The sequence below is a fragment of the Heptranchias perlo genome, chromosome 22, assembly GCF_035084215.1.
Source record: "Heptranchias perlo isolate sHepPer1 chromosome 22, sHepPer1.hap1, whole genome shotgun sequence".
Classification (NCBI taxonomy): domain Eukaryota; kingdom Metazoa; phylum Chordata; class Chondrichthyes; order Hexanchiformes; family Hexanchidae; genus Heptranchias; species Heptranchias perlo.
Genome location: NC_090346.1, coordinates 5,226,468 through 5,243,724, shown reverse-complemented (window position 1 = coordinate 5,243,724; position 17,257 = coordinate 5,226,468). Strand labels below are relative to the sequence as shown.

At 41.0% G+C, this 17,257-nt stretch overlaps 1 protein-coding gene across 1 annotated transcript in view; it reads left to right on the top strand.

Moving 5' to 3' along the window:
- Nucleotides 1-17,257, top strand: part of LOC137340890 (uncharacterized) — a 191,980-nt gene that overhangs the window by 18,362 nt on the left and 156,361 nt on the right. Inside the window, exons 25-45 of the mRNA XM_068003693.1 lie at nucleotides 181-318; nucleotides 1,250-1,299; nucleotides 2,055-2,175; nucleotides 3,074-3,159; nucleotides 3,980-4,109; nucleotides 5,897-6,087; nucleotides 6,879-6,966; nucleotides 7,668-7,788; nucleotides 8,555-8,733; nucleotides 9,242-9,388; nucleotides 9,827-9,954; nucleotides 10,530-10,663; nucleotides 11,743-11,837; nucleotides 12,638-12,797; nucleotides 13,261-13,280; nucleotides 13,536-13,557; nucleotides 13,658-13,685; nucleotides 13,963-14,044; nucleotides 14,295-14,462; nucleotides 16,544-16,755; nucleotides 17,119-17,213. Coding sequence (XP_067859794.1) covers nucleotides 181-318; nucleotides 1,250-1,299; nucleotides 2,055-2,175; nucleotides 3,074-3,159; nucleotides 3,980-4,109; nucleotides 5,897-6,087; nucleotides 6,879-6,966; nucleotides 7,668-7,788; nucleotides 8,555-8,733; nucleotides 9,242-9,388; nucleotides 9,827-9,954; nucleotides 10,530-10,663; nucleotides 11,743-11,837; nucleotides 12,638-12,797; nucleotides 13,261-13,280; nucleotides 13,536-13,557; nucleotides 13,658-13,685; nucleotides 13,963-14,044; nucleotides 14,295-14,462; nucleotides 16,544-16,755; nucleotides 17,119-17,213 — 2,395 coding nt within the window. The remainder of the gene's footprint in view (nucleotides 1-180; nucleotides 319-1,249; nucleotides 1,300-2,054; nucleotides 2,176-3,073; nucleotides 3,160-3,979; nucleotides 4,110-5,896; nucleotides 6,088-6,878; nucleotides 6,967-7,667; nucleotides 7,789-8,554; nucleotides 8,734-9,241; nucleotides 9,389-9,826; nucleotides 9,955-10,529; nucleotides 10,664-11,742; nucleotides 11,838-12,637; nucleotides 12,798-13,260; nucleotides 13,281-13,535; nucleotides 13,558-13,657; nucleotides 13,686-13,962; nucleotides 14,045-14,294; nucleotides 14,463-16,543; nucleotides 16,756-17,118; nucleotides 17,214-17,257) is intronic.

Sequence of the window (17,257 nt, the reverse complement as noted above, 5' to 3'; positions counted from 1 at the left end):
TGAGTGGCATGGGATGTATATATCAATGGTATCAGAAATTAATCTACAATCTAATTTGTTTCCTACTGCTGCTGATATTTCTATAATAGTCTTGTCTGACGACTGTTATCATCTCCATGTACTGCTTGCAGAGTGTTGTATGTTCTGATTTCAGTCATATTCTGTTTCATTCTAACTCAGGTGTTGCGGAATGTAAATGACCCTGTAACAACAGTAAAGAACATTCCATCTGTTCTAGCCAAAGAGGTCCCACCTGTGCTGTTAAATTCAAACCTAAACCTCAATGACGTCAACAACAAACAGTGGGTTCCCAGTCAGGTAAATGATTCTCTTGTTTGTAACTCAAAGCTCATGCCTGGAAAGACTGTGGGGTCGATTTTAACCCCCCTCGCCCAGCGAGAATGGTGCGTGGGAGGGGTTAAGATCAGGCCGAGTCCACTTACCGGCCTGAGGCCGAAATGTTCCCGCCCGGCGAATGATTATCTTCAGCGATTTTGAAGTCGGCCAAAGATCCCACTGCAGGCCAGCGAGGGCCTAATTTAGATTTAATAGTCGTGGTCCAATGACGTCGTTGGTGGCGTGACGGCTTTTTAACTTCTGGATTCAGGAGGCCCGCACGAGGCCAACCCAGATAGCCGAACCATGTCGGATGGACCCGACTGGCCAGAAAAGGCCAGGTAAGTTCAAAAAAATTACTTTTCTGTGAAATCCTTGTGGGCCAGGAGGAACAGGAGTGCTCCCCCACAAAGAGTCCTTGGGCTTCACCAGCCCCGGCCTTGCATCTCCTTCTTGGTGATGGCATCGGCTGCCAAAGCCCTTGCCCACGCTAACTTTATGCCAAGGACCGTTCCCTTGGGTCCCCAGTGTCCTAAGGCTCCCAACTCGACTCTTGTTCCCGCCTGCCTGCGCTGACGTCAAGTCTGCCGGTTTCGGGAGGGAGACTGTCCTGGATTATTTAAATGAGGCCCAGGAGTTAAAGTGGCCCGAGCCTCACGCTGAGATCCCCATCGGGGTTTCCCTCCTGCCCGGACCCTGCCTATCCTGAAGGCGCCCCTCCACCCCTGTTAAAATTGACCCCAATGATTCCGCTGCAATTGGCAAATGTACATTAATTCGAAGATTTACACCAAATTTTAAAAACAGACTTGATCAAGCGTGCTGTCCCAGAAACCAGTGAGATTGTGTTAATGTAAAAGCAGTCTGTAACTCCATTGCGTATATTAATGATTTAAATGCTTTTGTCCCACAGTCTGCTGTGTTCTTTGAAAATGTGGTCAGAAAGAACAACAATTTTAAGAAGTAAGCAATAATCTTTTACAACCTATCTGGTTCTCTGCCTACTATCTTCTGAATATCTATATCACCATCTTTGTAATTTAGTTTAGTTTGAGCAATGATATACAATCTGTAGAGCAAAAATATGTTTTTCCAAGGAACTGAGTTATAGTTTGTTTAAATCAGTAATTAAACCTGTTGTAAATGGAATGCTGTCACCATATTTCACAAAGCAATGTTTACCAGCTGAATATTTTGTCCAATTCAGTGACAATGACTATTTCTGGGTCCCAGCATTGGGAGTTCCAATTGATTAACGTGTCCCCTATAATCATTAGAATCCAAATGTTCCTGTTTATACCAGCTCTGAACTGCAAAATCAAGATTTCAGCCACATTTAGCCCACATTAGGCTGCAGCAGAACTTGCATCTAGTGGCAGCTGAAATGATGACGTCGAGTTGGACGATTTGGCCCATGTCAGAGTTTCTGATTGATAACTTCCCTAAAATAGGATAATGCAAGTGTGAAAGCCCTGATCCCATGGCTCAGACCCTCATGGTTGTTAAATTAGGCCCAGTATATCCCAGTGATAAGAGGGGTAAAATGTAATAAAGTCTAGGTGTAGTCACTTAGTGGTTGTTGTGAAAATTTAGTAAAGTCTAGATACAATCATTCAATGGGTGATTGTGATACAAATATAAATGGTGTAGAGATTGTGAAAACAGGTTTGAAAGTGAGGTGTTTAGAAATGAATTAATGATGCCGTTATTTGTTTCAGATTCTCACCCTCTGTCCTACAAGGCTTCAGTTGTGGTGCAGTGAAGACCCTGAATTTTACGACATTCATTCAGCTTGTTCAAGCAATGAAGGGTAAAGGGGCCATGCTTGATGAAAGTCAGGTGAGATCATTCACAAAAATCCACTGGAGGAAGGTTTGATTGTAATCCGATTCATTGTCCATTACTGCAGGTGGATTGGGTTGAATGTAAAAGTAAAAGAGTATATTTTGCAAATTAAATGTCATGAATGTGAGATCCGAGGGGACTTGTTCACCTCTGTGTTTAAATTCATGATATGAGCTCTGAGCAGCAAAGGTCAATGCTGGCAGCAAATTTTGTTAAATCCACCCTACAATGTCAATACAAGGGTAGTACGTGATAAACTGGCACAGTTGACTTCGAACATTTGAGTGAGGTGCAGCACTTTACAGCATGGACATTTGACATTGTAAGATCCCAATTCAACTACCTAACTGCAAGATTGACTTGAGTTCAAAAAAAATGTGATCGCTTCCCGACTTGATATTCAAGTAAACTCTGGCCAATTTTCAAAGAACTCAACTGTGAGTGAAAGTCTGAAATGTAGCTGAGTTAAGCCACAAGGGGATTGCATGAGTTAATACTCAACACGTGGAGGTGAAATGTTGTTTTTTGCAACGTGGCTAATTCTTCTATTTTCTGCTGCTCACCAGCCTCAAAGAAAGCCACCACATAACCAAGTACATGCAACAAAAGACAACATGGTGTACTAAGGAACACCGCCAAGAAAACGCATTTTGTTTCTAACTGAGCATTTTAGAATTGATTAATATCACAATTCAAATCCAGTATTACTAAAGCATCCACATGTTCAAAGCTGGACTGAAAGTAGCTCATTTGTAATGCTTGGGACCAAAACACATCGGATATAATCTGACCCTTGTAACTTTTTAAGGACTGTCAAAAATTGTCCTGTTTTGTAGGTCTTGTTGGCTTCTTGTTTTTCTGTCCTCAATATGAATTTGTTGCCTCTTTTCAGTTGAGCTGTATGTCTGCAAGACTAACTTCTAATGGAATTCCATCAGCTATAGACACCTTCCCTGTGGATGTTCTGCTGTTTTTCAAGTATGTCATATTTCATCTGATATTTCTTCAGAATTGTTTTGTTGAATGGAGCATTGATAATGTTCACCAAAATCTGTAGAGACCTGTCAGTGCTTTAACTTGTGACTTCCTTAGGGATGTAACTGGAGCACTTTGAGCAAAAGTGTTATTGTTTTCGCATGATTGTGACCTATTGGAAAATGTTAAGACTTGAGCTCAATAGACTGTTCATGTAATAATTTAGACCATTTCCCAAAAGCATATGATTTCCTCCCATATCCTGGTAGTTTAGAAAATCGTTCACTTTCGCTGAAACCATGAATGAAATAGAGAAATGAAGTAAGAGTGAAAAGGGATAAGAAAGAAATTCTTGGAGAAGATGCACATCCCCAGCAGCAGGGCAGGCAATTAATGGGGAGATTACCGAGTTCTACTAACACCCGGCAGCCAGGAGCAGATTACTTACACCGTCTGTTTTACCACTGTTTGTGTATGATGTTTGGTAATAAAGGTATATGCCTCTGGGACACCTATTGGAAAAAATACCTTATAGAATGGGTCAGGAGGAAAACAAAAGAAAATCATAGAATTTTGGTTAGTTTGAGTTTGACTCAACCAGCAAGCTTTTTCAATTTTAATATTTAGCTCTTTCCATGTGGATATAAAACAATAAATTAATGTTAAAAAATGAGATGACGTGAAGGCAGTGGCAGGGATTGTGACTATTGTTCTCAGCGTCTTCAGGGAGAAGAGAAGAGAAAAGTGGGACTTCAGAAGTTGCCAATAAATCTGTTGATCATCCTTAATGTAATCTGAATGTATCTCTTGTTTCACTTTTTAGCTCTGCAGATTTCAGAACATCTTCCAACTGCCAAACATTCTTCAAATTAGTTGGACAATCAAACATTCATATCTTCCGAAAAGGATCAGCAAGAAGACAAAATATATTGAATGATGCCAGAACTTGTTTGGTAAGAATAATGTGCTCAGCAGGTACAAGCTAGGGATTGATGAAACCAGCATCCTGGGCAGCACTGATGATGGTGAAAAGGAGCTTCACTCCTCTAGCCAATCAGACATTGACACAAATGAAGGCTTACCAGGAATGTCTCATCATTCCACCTTCATATGAGAATGACAAGTGAGGAGGGAGCTTCAAGAGCCAGTACTCCAATACAAACCTAAGTGATATGCATGGTCAGAATAAATTGCTGATAATTCAGTTCTCGGGTATCAGCTCTGTTTGTTGGGTGATCTTTCTTCACTCTATTTACCATAGCTACGTCCTTTCAAAAATGGTCAGTCATCACTATGAATTTTGATCATTGGTGCATTGTTTAGAATATGAGAATTTGTGAATTAGTAAAGGTTGTTATGTCATTATATCAGTGAAATAAAATGTCTTTATTGGCCACAACTGCAGGAGGCTGTGCTTACGAAGTGGGCATTAATATCATGATATTGAACATCATCGAAGTTCTAAGCTTTCAAATATTCTGATAGACTGCAGGAAATAGTCCCTTTCTTTGAGATTCCCAGCCTGTAATAAAACATTTCTGAATCACGCTTCATTGTCCCCAATATTTACGAGGGTGCGGAAAGGGTTTGCAGGAGAGAAACCCGGAAATGTCAGCGATGCGGAGGTCCAGGTGAATTTATTGGCAGGACCTCAATCATTTTTTTTTACATAGTTTCCTGCCCGGCAGCTGGCCAGATTGACAGGTTGTCAGTAGAAGGCTGCAGCCAGGGACTGATGGGGATGGTCCCTGGCAACCAGGAAACATCACAGGTTGGTGGTGTGGGGGATAGTCGGACCAGAAATCGGGAGGGAGGGAGGAGGGACCGGGAAACATTGCGGGTTAATGGCGGCGGGGGGAGTCGGGCTGGCAATCGGGAGGGAGGGCGGACCGAGAGACGTTTACATGTTTGGATGGCCAGGGTGGCGGGGGGTGGGATCTGATCGCTGATGAAGATTTGCTTGTGAATCCGGGTGGAAGCACTTCCGCTCCTCCTGCCCACAAAACGTGCCGGAATAGTACTTACTTGCTGGATCCTGCTGGCCCCACCTCCCTTCAGCTGCTCAATTTTCAATCCCCCCGCCCCCGACCCACTCCTGCCTGTCATTGGCGGGGATGGGGGTTAAAAGTACCCCCATTGTCTTTGCTTAACAGGCTCCGTATGTTGCATCTTGTTTCATCTTAAAGTTGTGGGTTTAAGTCCCAAATTGGGACATGAACATATAATCAATACTGACACTTATTCCTGCATTGTGGGAGGTGCTGTCGTTAACGTGCAAACAGGCCCTCTCTGCCTGTTTGTGTGACCTGAATCTGCAAATTCGTTCCCATGTTCGCCCTCAAAACAACAATGACCACTCTTCCAAAGAATTCTTTGGGATAACATAAATACAAGATCTTTCCTCTTTTACGCTTCACTTCTATTATACTTGATTGGAAAAGAGGTTTTTTTTATCAAAACTGCCGAGTTAATGGCATGACAAGGACTGAATGCTGCACTGTTCATCAGTGGCAAAATATTTTGGGAGCCATTCAAATGAAGGTACAACCTGAGCCTAAAATGAAGCTCAAGACCAGATGAAGATTTCTCAAATTTTCTTGATATTGTCACTGAATAATGGCATTGTTATTTCATGCAACGTTGTAGTCGTCAAGTGGTACAGATCAACTGAGTTTCAATTGTGTGCAAAAAACCATATTCTACTGCTGAATTAATGTTGCTAATTTTGCCAAAAATTCAGGGAATTAATGGCAGGAATCTGACGAAGGAGAGTGTTACAGTACTGGGTGGATTGGTCTGTGACCTCGAGGGATCCATTATCACTGAATCTGATATTTCCATTTTGGACGCACTAAAGAAGTGCACCTCATATAGAGAGGATCAGAAAAGGGCAATTGAAGCGCTGCTTATCAGTGGAGCCACCAAATACGGGTAAGTGTGAAATGTTCATATATTTCCATTCAGATTACACAGGGCTGCTTAATTTCATGCTTCATTGCTTCTTGTAATACTGTGAACTTTCTATGGGGAATGTGGATACTGTCTGTACAACAATCCCCGTGTACACCAATCAGCCCGGTCGAAGCCGGTGATTTGAAATAACAAGCGACTTGGGCCTAAAATCTGCCATCTTCGAGCAAGGGGAGGAGCAAGCATGCTTAGGAAGAACAGTTGACTGGAACTATGGTTTCCATAGCTTTCCACCACTGGGGTCTTCTGTACCTCATGTCTGGATCTGTTGTTGTCTAATTTATAGAGATTAATTGTCATAATTAGTCAAGAGCTCCATCATTGTTGTATCATGCGACTACCAGGATGGCAGGAGGCGAACAAGATGAATCTTGGTGTTTCTTTGATGAGCAATTGCTATGTTCCTAAGCACTCTACTGCCTGGTCCAGTCGCCAGCAGCCAGAGGAAGGGTAGTTATACGTGTGTGAGAAGGGTCCTTCTTCATTTTGGAATCTTTCCTTCCTTCGCATCCCACTTGGGAAAATCCCCATATATTTCCATGGGAATGATTTTGAAAGTCAGGTGAGTTTTGGGTGTTGGACTTGGGGAATTTAAAATTACTAAGTGTAATTCAGAAAAGCTTGAGGATTAATATTTAGAGGATTTTCGTTGCAGATTATTTTCCGTTGGAACACGGGTACATATGGGTTGGAGCACTAAACTGTCACTTATAGCAATGTATTCTTTAACTCAGTTTGCTTTTTGTCTGTAGTGCTCCTTCATCGTGGTCGTCATCTACAGTGCATGATCTCGGAAACCTTCCTTTGACTTTGAACTACACATGGAGTCAAGTAAACAGGGTATGCTTTACTCGGTTGAAAATCAGTTCAGATAGCTAAATTTGTGAGACAATAATCCTGTTAAATCCCTTAGCTAGACAAGAAGAGACTCTTCAGTTAAAGCTTTTTCTTGAGAAACACTAAATGATTCAAATCCCATGTGATCAACGTAAATCTTCACTTTTTATTTGATCACAAGACTGTCATCCACGTAGAAATGAGTTCCAGTTTGAAATCACATTGACATTTGTGGTGACTTTATTAACATTGATGATGATACTGGCCAGTCTATGACTGACCTGTAATGTGGATATGGTCCTTTTGTTGACTGAACCTTGATACTTGGCGACCCAGAATTGGATATGAAAATGTATTGCTTTCTAAATCTTTGTAGTTTTCATTAGAATCTGGTGAGGTCCATTCAGAACTCTAAAGCAGAGCTGCTTTTACCTGTGCTTGTGTTCTTCTTTTTCCAACATGCTTATTACTGAAGGCTCAATTTGAATTTGGGATTTTGAAGAGTGGGATTTGTACATTACATGGCAAACTTCCCTTAGTCATGCAGCCACCATACTTTCCAGTATAACACTGATGTTGTCTGGCAAATGTTTTCATCAGTGAAGAATGTTTTCTTGCAAATGTTGCTGCTCGCAAATCAGGAAGTGTGCAATTAGATATTTTTTGGTGAAATTCTTCAGCTTTTCACATTTTATCCCATACAGCTTGTCCTTAACGAAGCTCTCCCAAGATTTATCAAGAAAACAAAAAGATTGAGACCACCAAGTGATGTGCTGGTATTCATAAATCAGCTCAATTTACGAGGAAACTCAAATAATACAGCAAGTATGTAATCAATACCTTTTTTATATTAATTCTCGGGGTGTGTGTGTCACTGTCAAGGTAGCAATTATTGCTCATCCCTAGTTCTCCTTGAGAAGGTGGTGGTGAGCCGTCTTCTTGATCCGCTGCAGTCCATGTGGTGAAGGTCATCGCACAGTGCTGTTAGTTTGGAAGTTTCCAATATTCTATGTATGTAGAGCATATCTCATCAATGAGAGGACAGGGCTGGCCTTTTATGAATGTGATACAGCCTCAGTTCATGAGCATTAATGGAATGAGAAGACTATAATCAACTTTCAACCCATCAGATTGTTCAATACATTTGATCAATGGGACACAATTCCTTTCATGTTTAGGATCAGAATCTATCCTTCTGAGTAAACAAAGAGTCAAACTTATCATCTATTCCGTGACAAGAACAGTTGAAAATTGAACAGCATGTTTGTGTGCGGTAAACAGTAATCTACTAATGGGCACATGCAGTATGCAGTGTCTACAGAGATCCCATGTAGCTTTGTGTTGAGTACCCACTGTTTCTCAGTTGACAGAGTGAAGTAACCTGTAGTTGTTTTCACTGTATACAGCAAATGGCAAAGAGATGCTAAAATGTCCTTTGTCAACTACAGATCTGTAATGTCACCAGTGTCCTCTTTCTCCAGCAGTTCAAAAATCCATGAATGGCCTTGTAAAAATGGGCATTTTTGATATTTTGAGAGCAAGATTACCAGCAAACTGAGAAATTAGAACTAATAGAAGTTTGTATTTCCAGCGTGTACAGTGGGACAGATAGTAGCAGAAGACATTAATGACCTGACACCTGCAATCTATGATGCGGCCCAGTTAGACCTCTGTTTGGGTGATCTTGTGCTGAAAAATAATGTCCTCCAACTGGGAAGTCTTGTCTTTGATCCTACTCAGCTGGACGTTCTGAAAAAGAGACTATTACAGGTATGTAAGCTTGATGTGAAGACAGAAAGAAGAAATTTGCATTTAGATAGTGCTTTTCACTGCCACAGGACATCCCACGACGCTTTACAACAAATTAAGTACTTCGAAGTGCAGTGACGCTATAACGCAGGTAAACGTGACAACCACTTTGCACAAAGGAAGATATTACAAATAGCAATGAGATAAGTGACCAGATAGTTTGTTTTAGTGACGTTGGTAGAGGAATACATACTGGCCAGGACCCCAGGAGACCTCCCCTGCGCTTCTTCAAACAATGTCCTGGGATTTTTTACATCCACCTGAGAGGCAGACTAGGCCTAATTTAACCCCTTATCTGAAGTCAGCACCTCTGACAGTGCTGAACCCCCTCACCATTGCACTGAAGGATCAGCCTAGATTATATGCTCAAATATTTTAGATCGGAAAAGGAATTGAAGCTGGATTTAAATGCTGGAAATGACTGCTAATAAAATGACTGAATTTTATTATTTTGGATTTTCTGAAACAGATTTACCCCAAAGGTCTACCAGAAAACCAGATTCAACTGCTGGGGAACATATCCACTGTGTTTAATGCAACAGAAGTCAGCAGCTGGAATATCACTCAAGTTGAAACACTTTCCATGTTAATGATGCAACAGCTGGAAAACACAACGGTACTGAAACCAGGAGAATATTAATGTAAAAATATTGGTATCTGCAGACATGAGGGGAATCGATCCTGAATGAAATCTGGAATTTGTGCTCTGAAAAGTTTAAGACCCTCAGTCTTTCCTTGAATCATGGGTCTTCTTGGGTCAGTGTTAATGAAAGGCTCTTTTGAAGCAGCTGCAAGCTGTTGGGTACAGTGTGTAATTCCTAGGAATGGGCAATGATGCAGTGCAAATTTAATGAAAATGATATGTGGGGTGGAATTAAAAGGTTTTATTGATTGATATTTTCAAATCGAAAATAGTACAATTGTAGGAATTTTATTAAAATATTGTTTAGGAATAAATTTGGGGAAATATGAGCATCAAGATGGAGCATCTTAAATTATAGGTCCTTCTATGTAACAATGAGTTATAAACTGTGCTTTAAATCCCTTTCTACAGGTTAAATCCATCATTACAAGATACTTCCAGTTTGATGGTATTCTGAATGCAGTTTCTTTGAAAGCTATTGGTGGAGCCAACTTATGTACTCTGGATGAAGAGCAGCTGATGACAATTTCAAACTTGACGTAAGTGTCGCATCTTTTCATTGCTAGTTTCCTGATGAGTGAAATGTGGCCATTTCCAACAGAACCAAAGTTAGTCCATCAAGTGACTCGGTGCAATGTAATCATGAAGGAAACAATGATGAGGCGACACCTGGTAGAACAACTTCACAGCTCACAGAATCCTCTCACTGGCTCAATCACTTCTGCTGTTTGGACATTGAACTTTTCTGGCATGCATTTGCCACAGGTCTGTACCCAGTCCAAGCAGCTATTCTTTGAATGTGAGCCGAGACAGTGAGTGAACAGGCTATTTGACTATGGAAAGCATCACCTCAGAGGCGAATCCTGCCCTCCCCTGAAGTCTCCAGGTGAATACACATGCCCTTTCTAACATGAGTCACTGAATTGATATTTCCGGTCAAAGTATGAATTCGGCTGGTAGATATGATTGTGAGTGTGGCACATCTGACACTTTACCACATACTGCCAAAGAATGGGTCGAGCTATTTGGGCTGGAAAGTGCTGATCCAAGTCCTTTGCCTGGTGCAGTTGCAGAAGTGCTAACCAAAATTGACACTGTAACCTTTCTCCCACAGGGATGCAGGAGCTCTGGATCTTTCTGCGTGCACACAATCGAAGAAAAACTTACTTTACAGGCAGGCACTCTCTGCACTGAACTCTCAGCAAAGTAACCCAATCCCCTACTTTCATCTGATAAAGGTTTACGTTGGTAAGTAAAATGAGGCTTTTCTTTGCTCAGCCAGGTGTCTTGCCTTACAAGGAAACCCATCATCATGTTCCAGGTTTCAAACTAAACTTTTGAGGTGCCCACAGGTAAAGTTTCTGTCTGTCTGATCTGGAGTTCACACTCTCTCACTGCAGGGATACCCTCTACTTACCTAAGTTCAGAGGCTCAGATTGGCAAGGTTCAAGGAGCATCAAGTGTGTGCAGAAATATTGCTGCAGTTTAACCAGCTGTGATATTTAACACCGTTCGTTTTGATGTGTGTTAATTGTTGATGAGTTGATTATATTTGTATTTAAATGTTGATCCAATTATGTTTCAATTTGATAAAGTTCGCAGAAATAACCAGTTAAAACTCAATTTTTTTACATAATGATGAACGCTGTTAGATAAGTAACAATGGCAGCAGAATGATTTCACTGGAATTTTTGTTTCTCTCTGATGTTGATCGGGATGGAATTCCAGGAGCCTCACTCCACCATTTGGAGTGCATTGGAGCAGGACTCCTGTCTTAGAAGGACATTGAACCAGTCCCAAATCCTGGCGATCAGGTCATTTTAATATGTAGGGCAGGCTATCCACACCTGTCGAGGGGCGACAGAGGTCCCTGCCCAATTGCTGGATGGAAAACCTGAGCAGCCCTCTGCCACTCCAATGGAGAAGCCAGATGCCGTCATGCATCAATTACCTCAGTCGTGCAATGTCTTTGGGGACTGTGGAAGGTCCAGTATGTAACCCAAGCCTGCTCCCACCAAGCATGGGATCCACTGGCCCTTAGATTGGAGTGCTGGGTGGAAGTTCTGAAGCAGCCCCAGAACACTCACAAACTGGTACATGGAAATGGGGAGGGCAAGCAGATGCGTCACCAGTGAAAAATGTCCCAAATAGTAAACGGGGCAGTTTCCAAAGAAATGGTCCAAGGTTTCGCTCCTATTTCCTGGGCCTCCTCTCCCCCCGGCATAAGTGTCCATTTACTCCCTCACCCTACTCTCAAATTTGGCCCGCAATGTGTGGAACTTGCTGAGCTGGAGTGGGCAGGTAAAAAATGTCTCTGTTTTATTCAGGTGGTGCCCCGGTTGATGACCTGAGGTCTCTTGCAAACAATAAGGTTAACATGGACTTTGCAACGTTCAAGGGTTTGGATCCTGAAGAAGTTAAGGTATGTACAGTCTGATTATGATGTTCTGGTTGCATTAGTATGGCAGTGGTTCCAGTTTCTTTATCTCACATCTCACCCTGAGCACATGGACTGTACACTGTAACCCTGAAACAGTGCTGCTGATTGCAGTATTGACCATTGGTAATAGAATTGGAGAGAGGCTAATGATGTTATGATTGAAAATCTAATTAATGGCAAAGCTGCAAAACCCACAGTAAATACTACACACTTTAGAATTGTAAATAATAGTCATTTTAGAATAAGAATGCAGAGGACACTGGGCATGTGGTTCAAATGATACTGTAAACTGTGAACAAAGGTCAAGTGACTTGTTTTCTGGATGAACTGCTCACGCAAGACAGGGCAGTGTGGTCTTTAGCCTCCCTATTGAAAGATGGGACAAACACACTTGAGGGCACATGTGAGAGATGCAATCTCTGGATGAAAGCAGAAGGGGATGCTATTGTTATGCCCTCAAGTTTTTCAATTATTTAGTTATATATTGTGCACTACGGGTGCACTCCTGAACATAAGAAGGGGGACCACTTACTCGGGTGACCAGCATCATTAAACGCTAGAAAATAACTCACAGACCTGAAGTGTATAATATGTACCTTATACTTAGTAATGTATGGATCATCTGGTGAGGGATCCGAAATACTGAAGTAGTTCAAATCCAACACACCCAGCCCCATCCCGCACCTTGATTTCATGTTGTCAAGTTAACCAAGGGCATGGTTCTGATAAGGTGTTAAAGCTGATATATTGTGCTCATTCATCAAATGGTTTTTCTGTTTCAGAAACTGAATGCCCAGAATCTGATCGACTTGCTTGGATTTAACCTTCAAGCTCTTCAAAGTGGAGTGAATGAAACTGTAGTGATCATTTGGGTGGCTTCACACACACAGTCTGAAGTGAGGAGACTTGGGTTGACGGGAGGAATTCCAGATAATTCATCAGGTAATTACCTCACTAAAACCTGAAAGTACCATCCTCCAATATCAGTTGTATTTTGATGCGTACACGAAAACCTCCGTGACATTTTCAACATAATTTCTAGCTGATAACGGTTCTGCACTTTTGGTTGTATTGTCATTTTGTACTAATTTCAGACAAAGCACTTTGAGTATAATGTAATATCAGGATTCCATAGGATTAGCACAGTGAAGGCAATGACAGATGCTTTAAGCGGATAACATTTACTGTCAGGCCCAGCCATTTTACAGTACAGTTCATGTCAAACATCAGGTGTGGACACATTGCATAATGAGCCTCCCAAAGGGAAAACTACATTTCAGAAATGTTTCCTCTTCCTTCTGAGATCAGTAACTGTGAGTGTAATTTAATATAATGATGTGTGGTTGAGAATAATAACATATTATCAGGACTATTTTTCAACAATATCCATTTTTTTTATTTTCAGAACCCCAACCTGATGACACGGTAAGACAGACTCAACACTTTGTATTTTCAACCAGTTTCGAGCCCCATGTGTTTTTAAAGCCAATATTTTGGTTGAATTTCTGTATTTTTAAATTTACACAGTTGTTTCTTTAAACTTGTGTGGATTATGGAAAAGCCATTAGTTTGATATTTTTTCAAAATCTACAATAATATTTTAATATATGCTTAGTTACAGTTATAATAAATTTAAGATTGCTCACTACTAAACCTATTATTGTGCTTTCTCTTTCTTAGCCTGGTAATACCACAGTTAATGGTGAGTGCTTTTTCTACACTGGTTTATTTATATAACCAGATAATTTTAGTATTATAATTCCTACATTATAACAATATATTTTTTTCTACTTTTCAAACAGCGACAACATTGTGTGCAGCTGTGAACAGGTAAGAACTTGAGGAGAAAACCTTTTCTGTGTTGCTTCAGCCAACAAACGAGGCCCTGGTTTAGTGACCGTCAACCTATTGGTGTGTGACTTCACCTGACACTGAGGATATCCAAAGCATCTCATGTGCATGACTTTGAAACTGTTAGAAAATGTAAAACATAACTTTGATTAGTTTCAAGTCATGTGACATGTTGAGTATGCAATTGAAATTGTTCTGTTGTTTGTTCCTCAGTGTAATGCCTTTCCTAAGAGTAGATTTATTTCTCTCCCCACAGTTCAGCTTTGAATAATTTCCTGAGTGACATTAACACGACCCAACTCTGCAACTTCAACATTACAGACTACGCATGTGCTGAGGTAAGTTGTGTCACAGTCCAGAGTTTCACACAAGAACGCCTGTGGCAGTTTACATATAAATAAAAGAAAGTCGCAGTGGAGCTGCTCCATTCTAAGACTGCATTTTATTGGTTACAATGAGCACATTCAGCACAAATGCTACTGAATACTTTGATTGATGGTGGAGTGTTCCTCACTTGTTGATATTTTACATCAATGTACTGGGATGCCTTAACCCAACATATGATTTTGTAAATGTATTCCTTTACAGACTGATCTACTGCTGGCAGGTTTAAGTAGCGATGCCTTGACGGGTATATTTCACTGCTTCATTGGCCCTAAGGCTCTGAATAGGTCAGATGAAACAGCACTGACCATTTTTGTTCAGAAGCTTGACAGAACCACACTGAATGAGGCACTGGACAAGTTCAACAACAAGGTAACTAATTATTAACCAGAAATTGTTTAAAAGAAGCAAAACTATATCAACAATTATTTGCGTGCTCTGTCAGGGATTTCTTGCACAGTGCTGTGGAAGCTGCCATTTAAAGTCTTCCTGATTTGATTGAGATACCCAAAGATGTGCAGCCTTGGCTGGCTGTCATTGGACAGACTTATGGCCTGAGTTTCCCTTCTTAGGCCAGTATGTGTTCGTGGCTGCCAGTATTCTGAAGGCAGACCACTGTTGCTGCACACAATCATTGATACCCACACTCATCATTGACTGCAGCCTCCTTAGAAGCCTAAGAAATCTCCTTTCAGATTTATTAGGCTGGTTATATCTGGAACCTATGTCAGAAATTACAGCAACCGTCATGTTGGCTGCCATTCCCTACATGATGTTCTGTGTTGCAGCCAACCATTGGTGCCACATTCATTGAATGTTAGAGAGGGAGCTATTCTTTTCTTTGTGAATCTCTCCCTCCTTCTCAGCATTATGATAGGTATGACAATATGCTTGTTGTTGTTGCACTAACATTCGTACCTTCAAGGTAGGCCCACTGATCTCTGCCCCCAACAATCCCTCTGTTGGTGCGAAGGGTCCAAAAAGGCGATGTCAACCTTGCCCTCGTCCCAACATACCCTCAGTGACTTTACCTACATCACAAGAGCGACTACATTTCCAAATGTAATTCTTTGGCTTTGAAGCTCTTTGGGATGTCCTTCAAACCTGAAAGATGTGATATAAATGCATTTGCATGCATTGTTATGGTGTTGGTGCTGTGTAACCTGGTGATCCAGGTAACAGTAAAGTTGGATAGTCGGTTAACATCGTCAAGGTCATAAAGTATTATCAGTATAGTTACTGAAAAGCCAAAAAAGTTGTATATGAGCTTAGAAATTGTAGGTAACACCATCTATTCAAACTCTTATGGATGGATTTCCTATCACTCAAGCTGCGATGAATAAGAAGGCACTTTACAGATTCACCATTCCAGGCTTAATAAACCCTTCCAGACTCTCGAGATGTAAAGATCCATCATGTCTTCTGCCACTTGTGTGAGATCTTTGAACTTCTGCAGCCTACTGTCTTTAGTCTGACTTTTGAAAGCTATTTTCTACTTTGTTTTTTCACATCAAGGTGTCATTTCCTGGCTTTCTATCAAATTCTAGAGGTGGAGAACAGTGTATTGACCCTGCTGATGATCTTCCCACCTTTATATCTGGTGTGTGGATGGCGGAGGAGGAGTGTCTGCCTGAATCAAGTATTGCTGCTCTCCTGGCCAGTTCCTCTTGCAGACTAGATACTTCAGTAGCATTTAGTAATAACCTTTGAGCCACATTGCTGACATTTTGCCTTAACAATAACATCAGCAAGCATACAGTTTTTCAAATCTAAATTCTATTCTGTAACAACAGAGGCCCACTGCCCAGTGCCTCACATTTTTCCTCCTGTTACGTTAGGACGCAGTAAGATACTGCAAGAAGTGCAGTCACTATGTGAAAAGTTCTAATTCAGGACTCATGTCTTCCTCAAGTAACTCAAGATACAATAAGATACAGCAAAAAGTAGAGCCACTGTGTGAAAAGTTATAATTGACACAGGTGGGGTTAATTTTAACTAATCCGCCCGGCAGCAAACTGATGTGATCAGCTCAGCCGCCCATTTTACACCGCGCCCAATTTTATTTTCCATTGACTTCAATTGAGAGTAACATCAGGCAAGGTGTAAAATAGCTGGTCCATCTGATTCTGTCAGTTTCCTGCCTGACGAGGTTGAAATTACCTCCAAATGTGTGCTGTTAGTGCCCCAAGAATTAGATAGTTTGAGGTGGTCACAGAGATACTAAAATGCCATATTGTTGACATTCTGCTATAACAATAATATTAGCGATTGTACAGTTTTCAGATGAAGAAATATTTTGTTCCCTACACTTGTCCTATTCTACTGTATGATATTTGGATTAGAAATATTGCAATTTTCTTTAAGTTGTTCCATGATGGGAAATATGAGTTTTGAAACCTGTAAAGGAAACTCTTTACTCATTGAGTTTAAACATGTGTCATGGTTTGTTTCAGACCCTGAACACATCATCAATTCCCCTGATGACGAAGATCACATTCATGAATGTCCTGTGGGAGATTGTGAAGACCAACGAAAACTTAACCAGTGCAGCTTTCCTTAGAAAATGGTTCCAAGAGCGATTTAAGCCGTTCATTTCTGGCATTTCCCAGTCAGTGCTGAGCCACCTTCTGACAAGAAACATAACCTGTGATGGTTACCAAGCAATGTGAGTGAATTACTCTCTTTTACAATAATCCATTGCTGCATATTCAATTGGAAGAGCAACCCCCTATCTAAATTTTTAAAATTGATATTAGTCAGGGAGCACTAACTTCCTTACACACACTGGGGGATTTCAAGATCCAAATTCAATGCAGCAATGAGCAAGCTTCACAGCTGATTTTGGAACTGATCCATGTGAGAGGTTCACCACTGTGGGAGAGATACTGGGATCAGCTTTCAGTTACAGACAAAAGACCTGATTATTGAGCATCCTTAGTGAAGGATCCCAAACTTGTTCTCTGCCAGATGAAAGATTACTGTCGATCTGATATCTGATTAATAATACTATCAATGTTTATCCATTTAGCGTAAAAGGACTGAATAATGGATTCAGAGAGATGCCACAGGGAACAAGAAAGACTGTGCTAAAAGTGTGGATCCTTGGTTACCTCAACATCACAGGTAAGCTCGAAAGGCTTGTGAGCCAGGGAGAAAATGAGATTCAC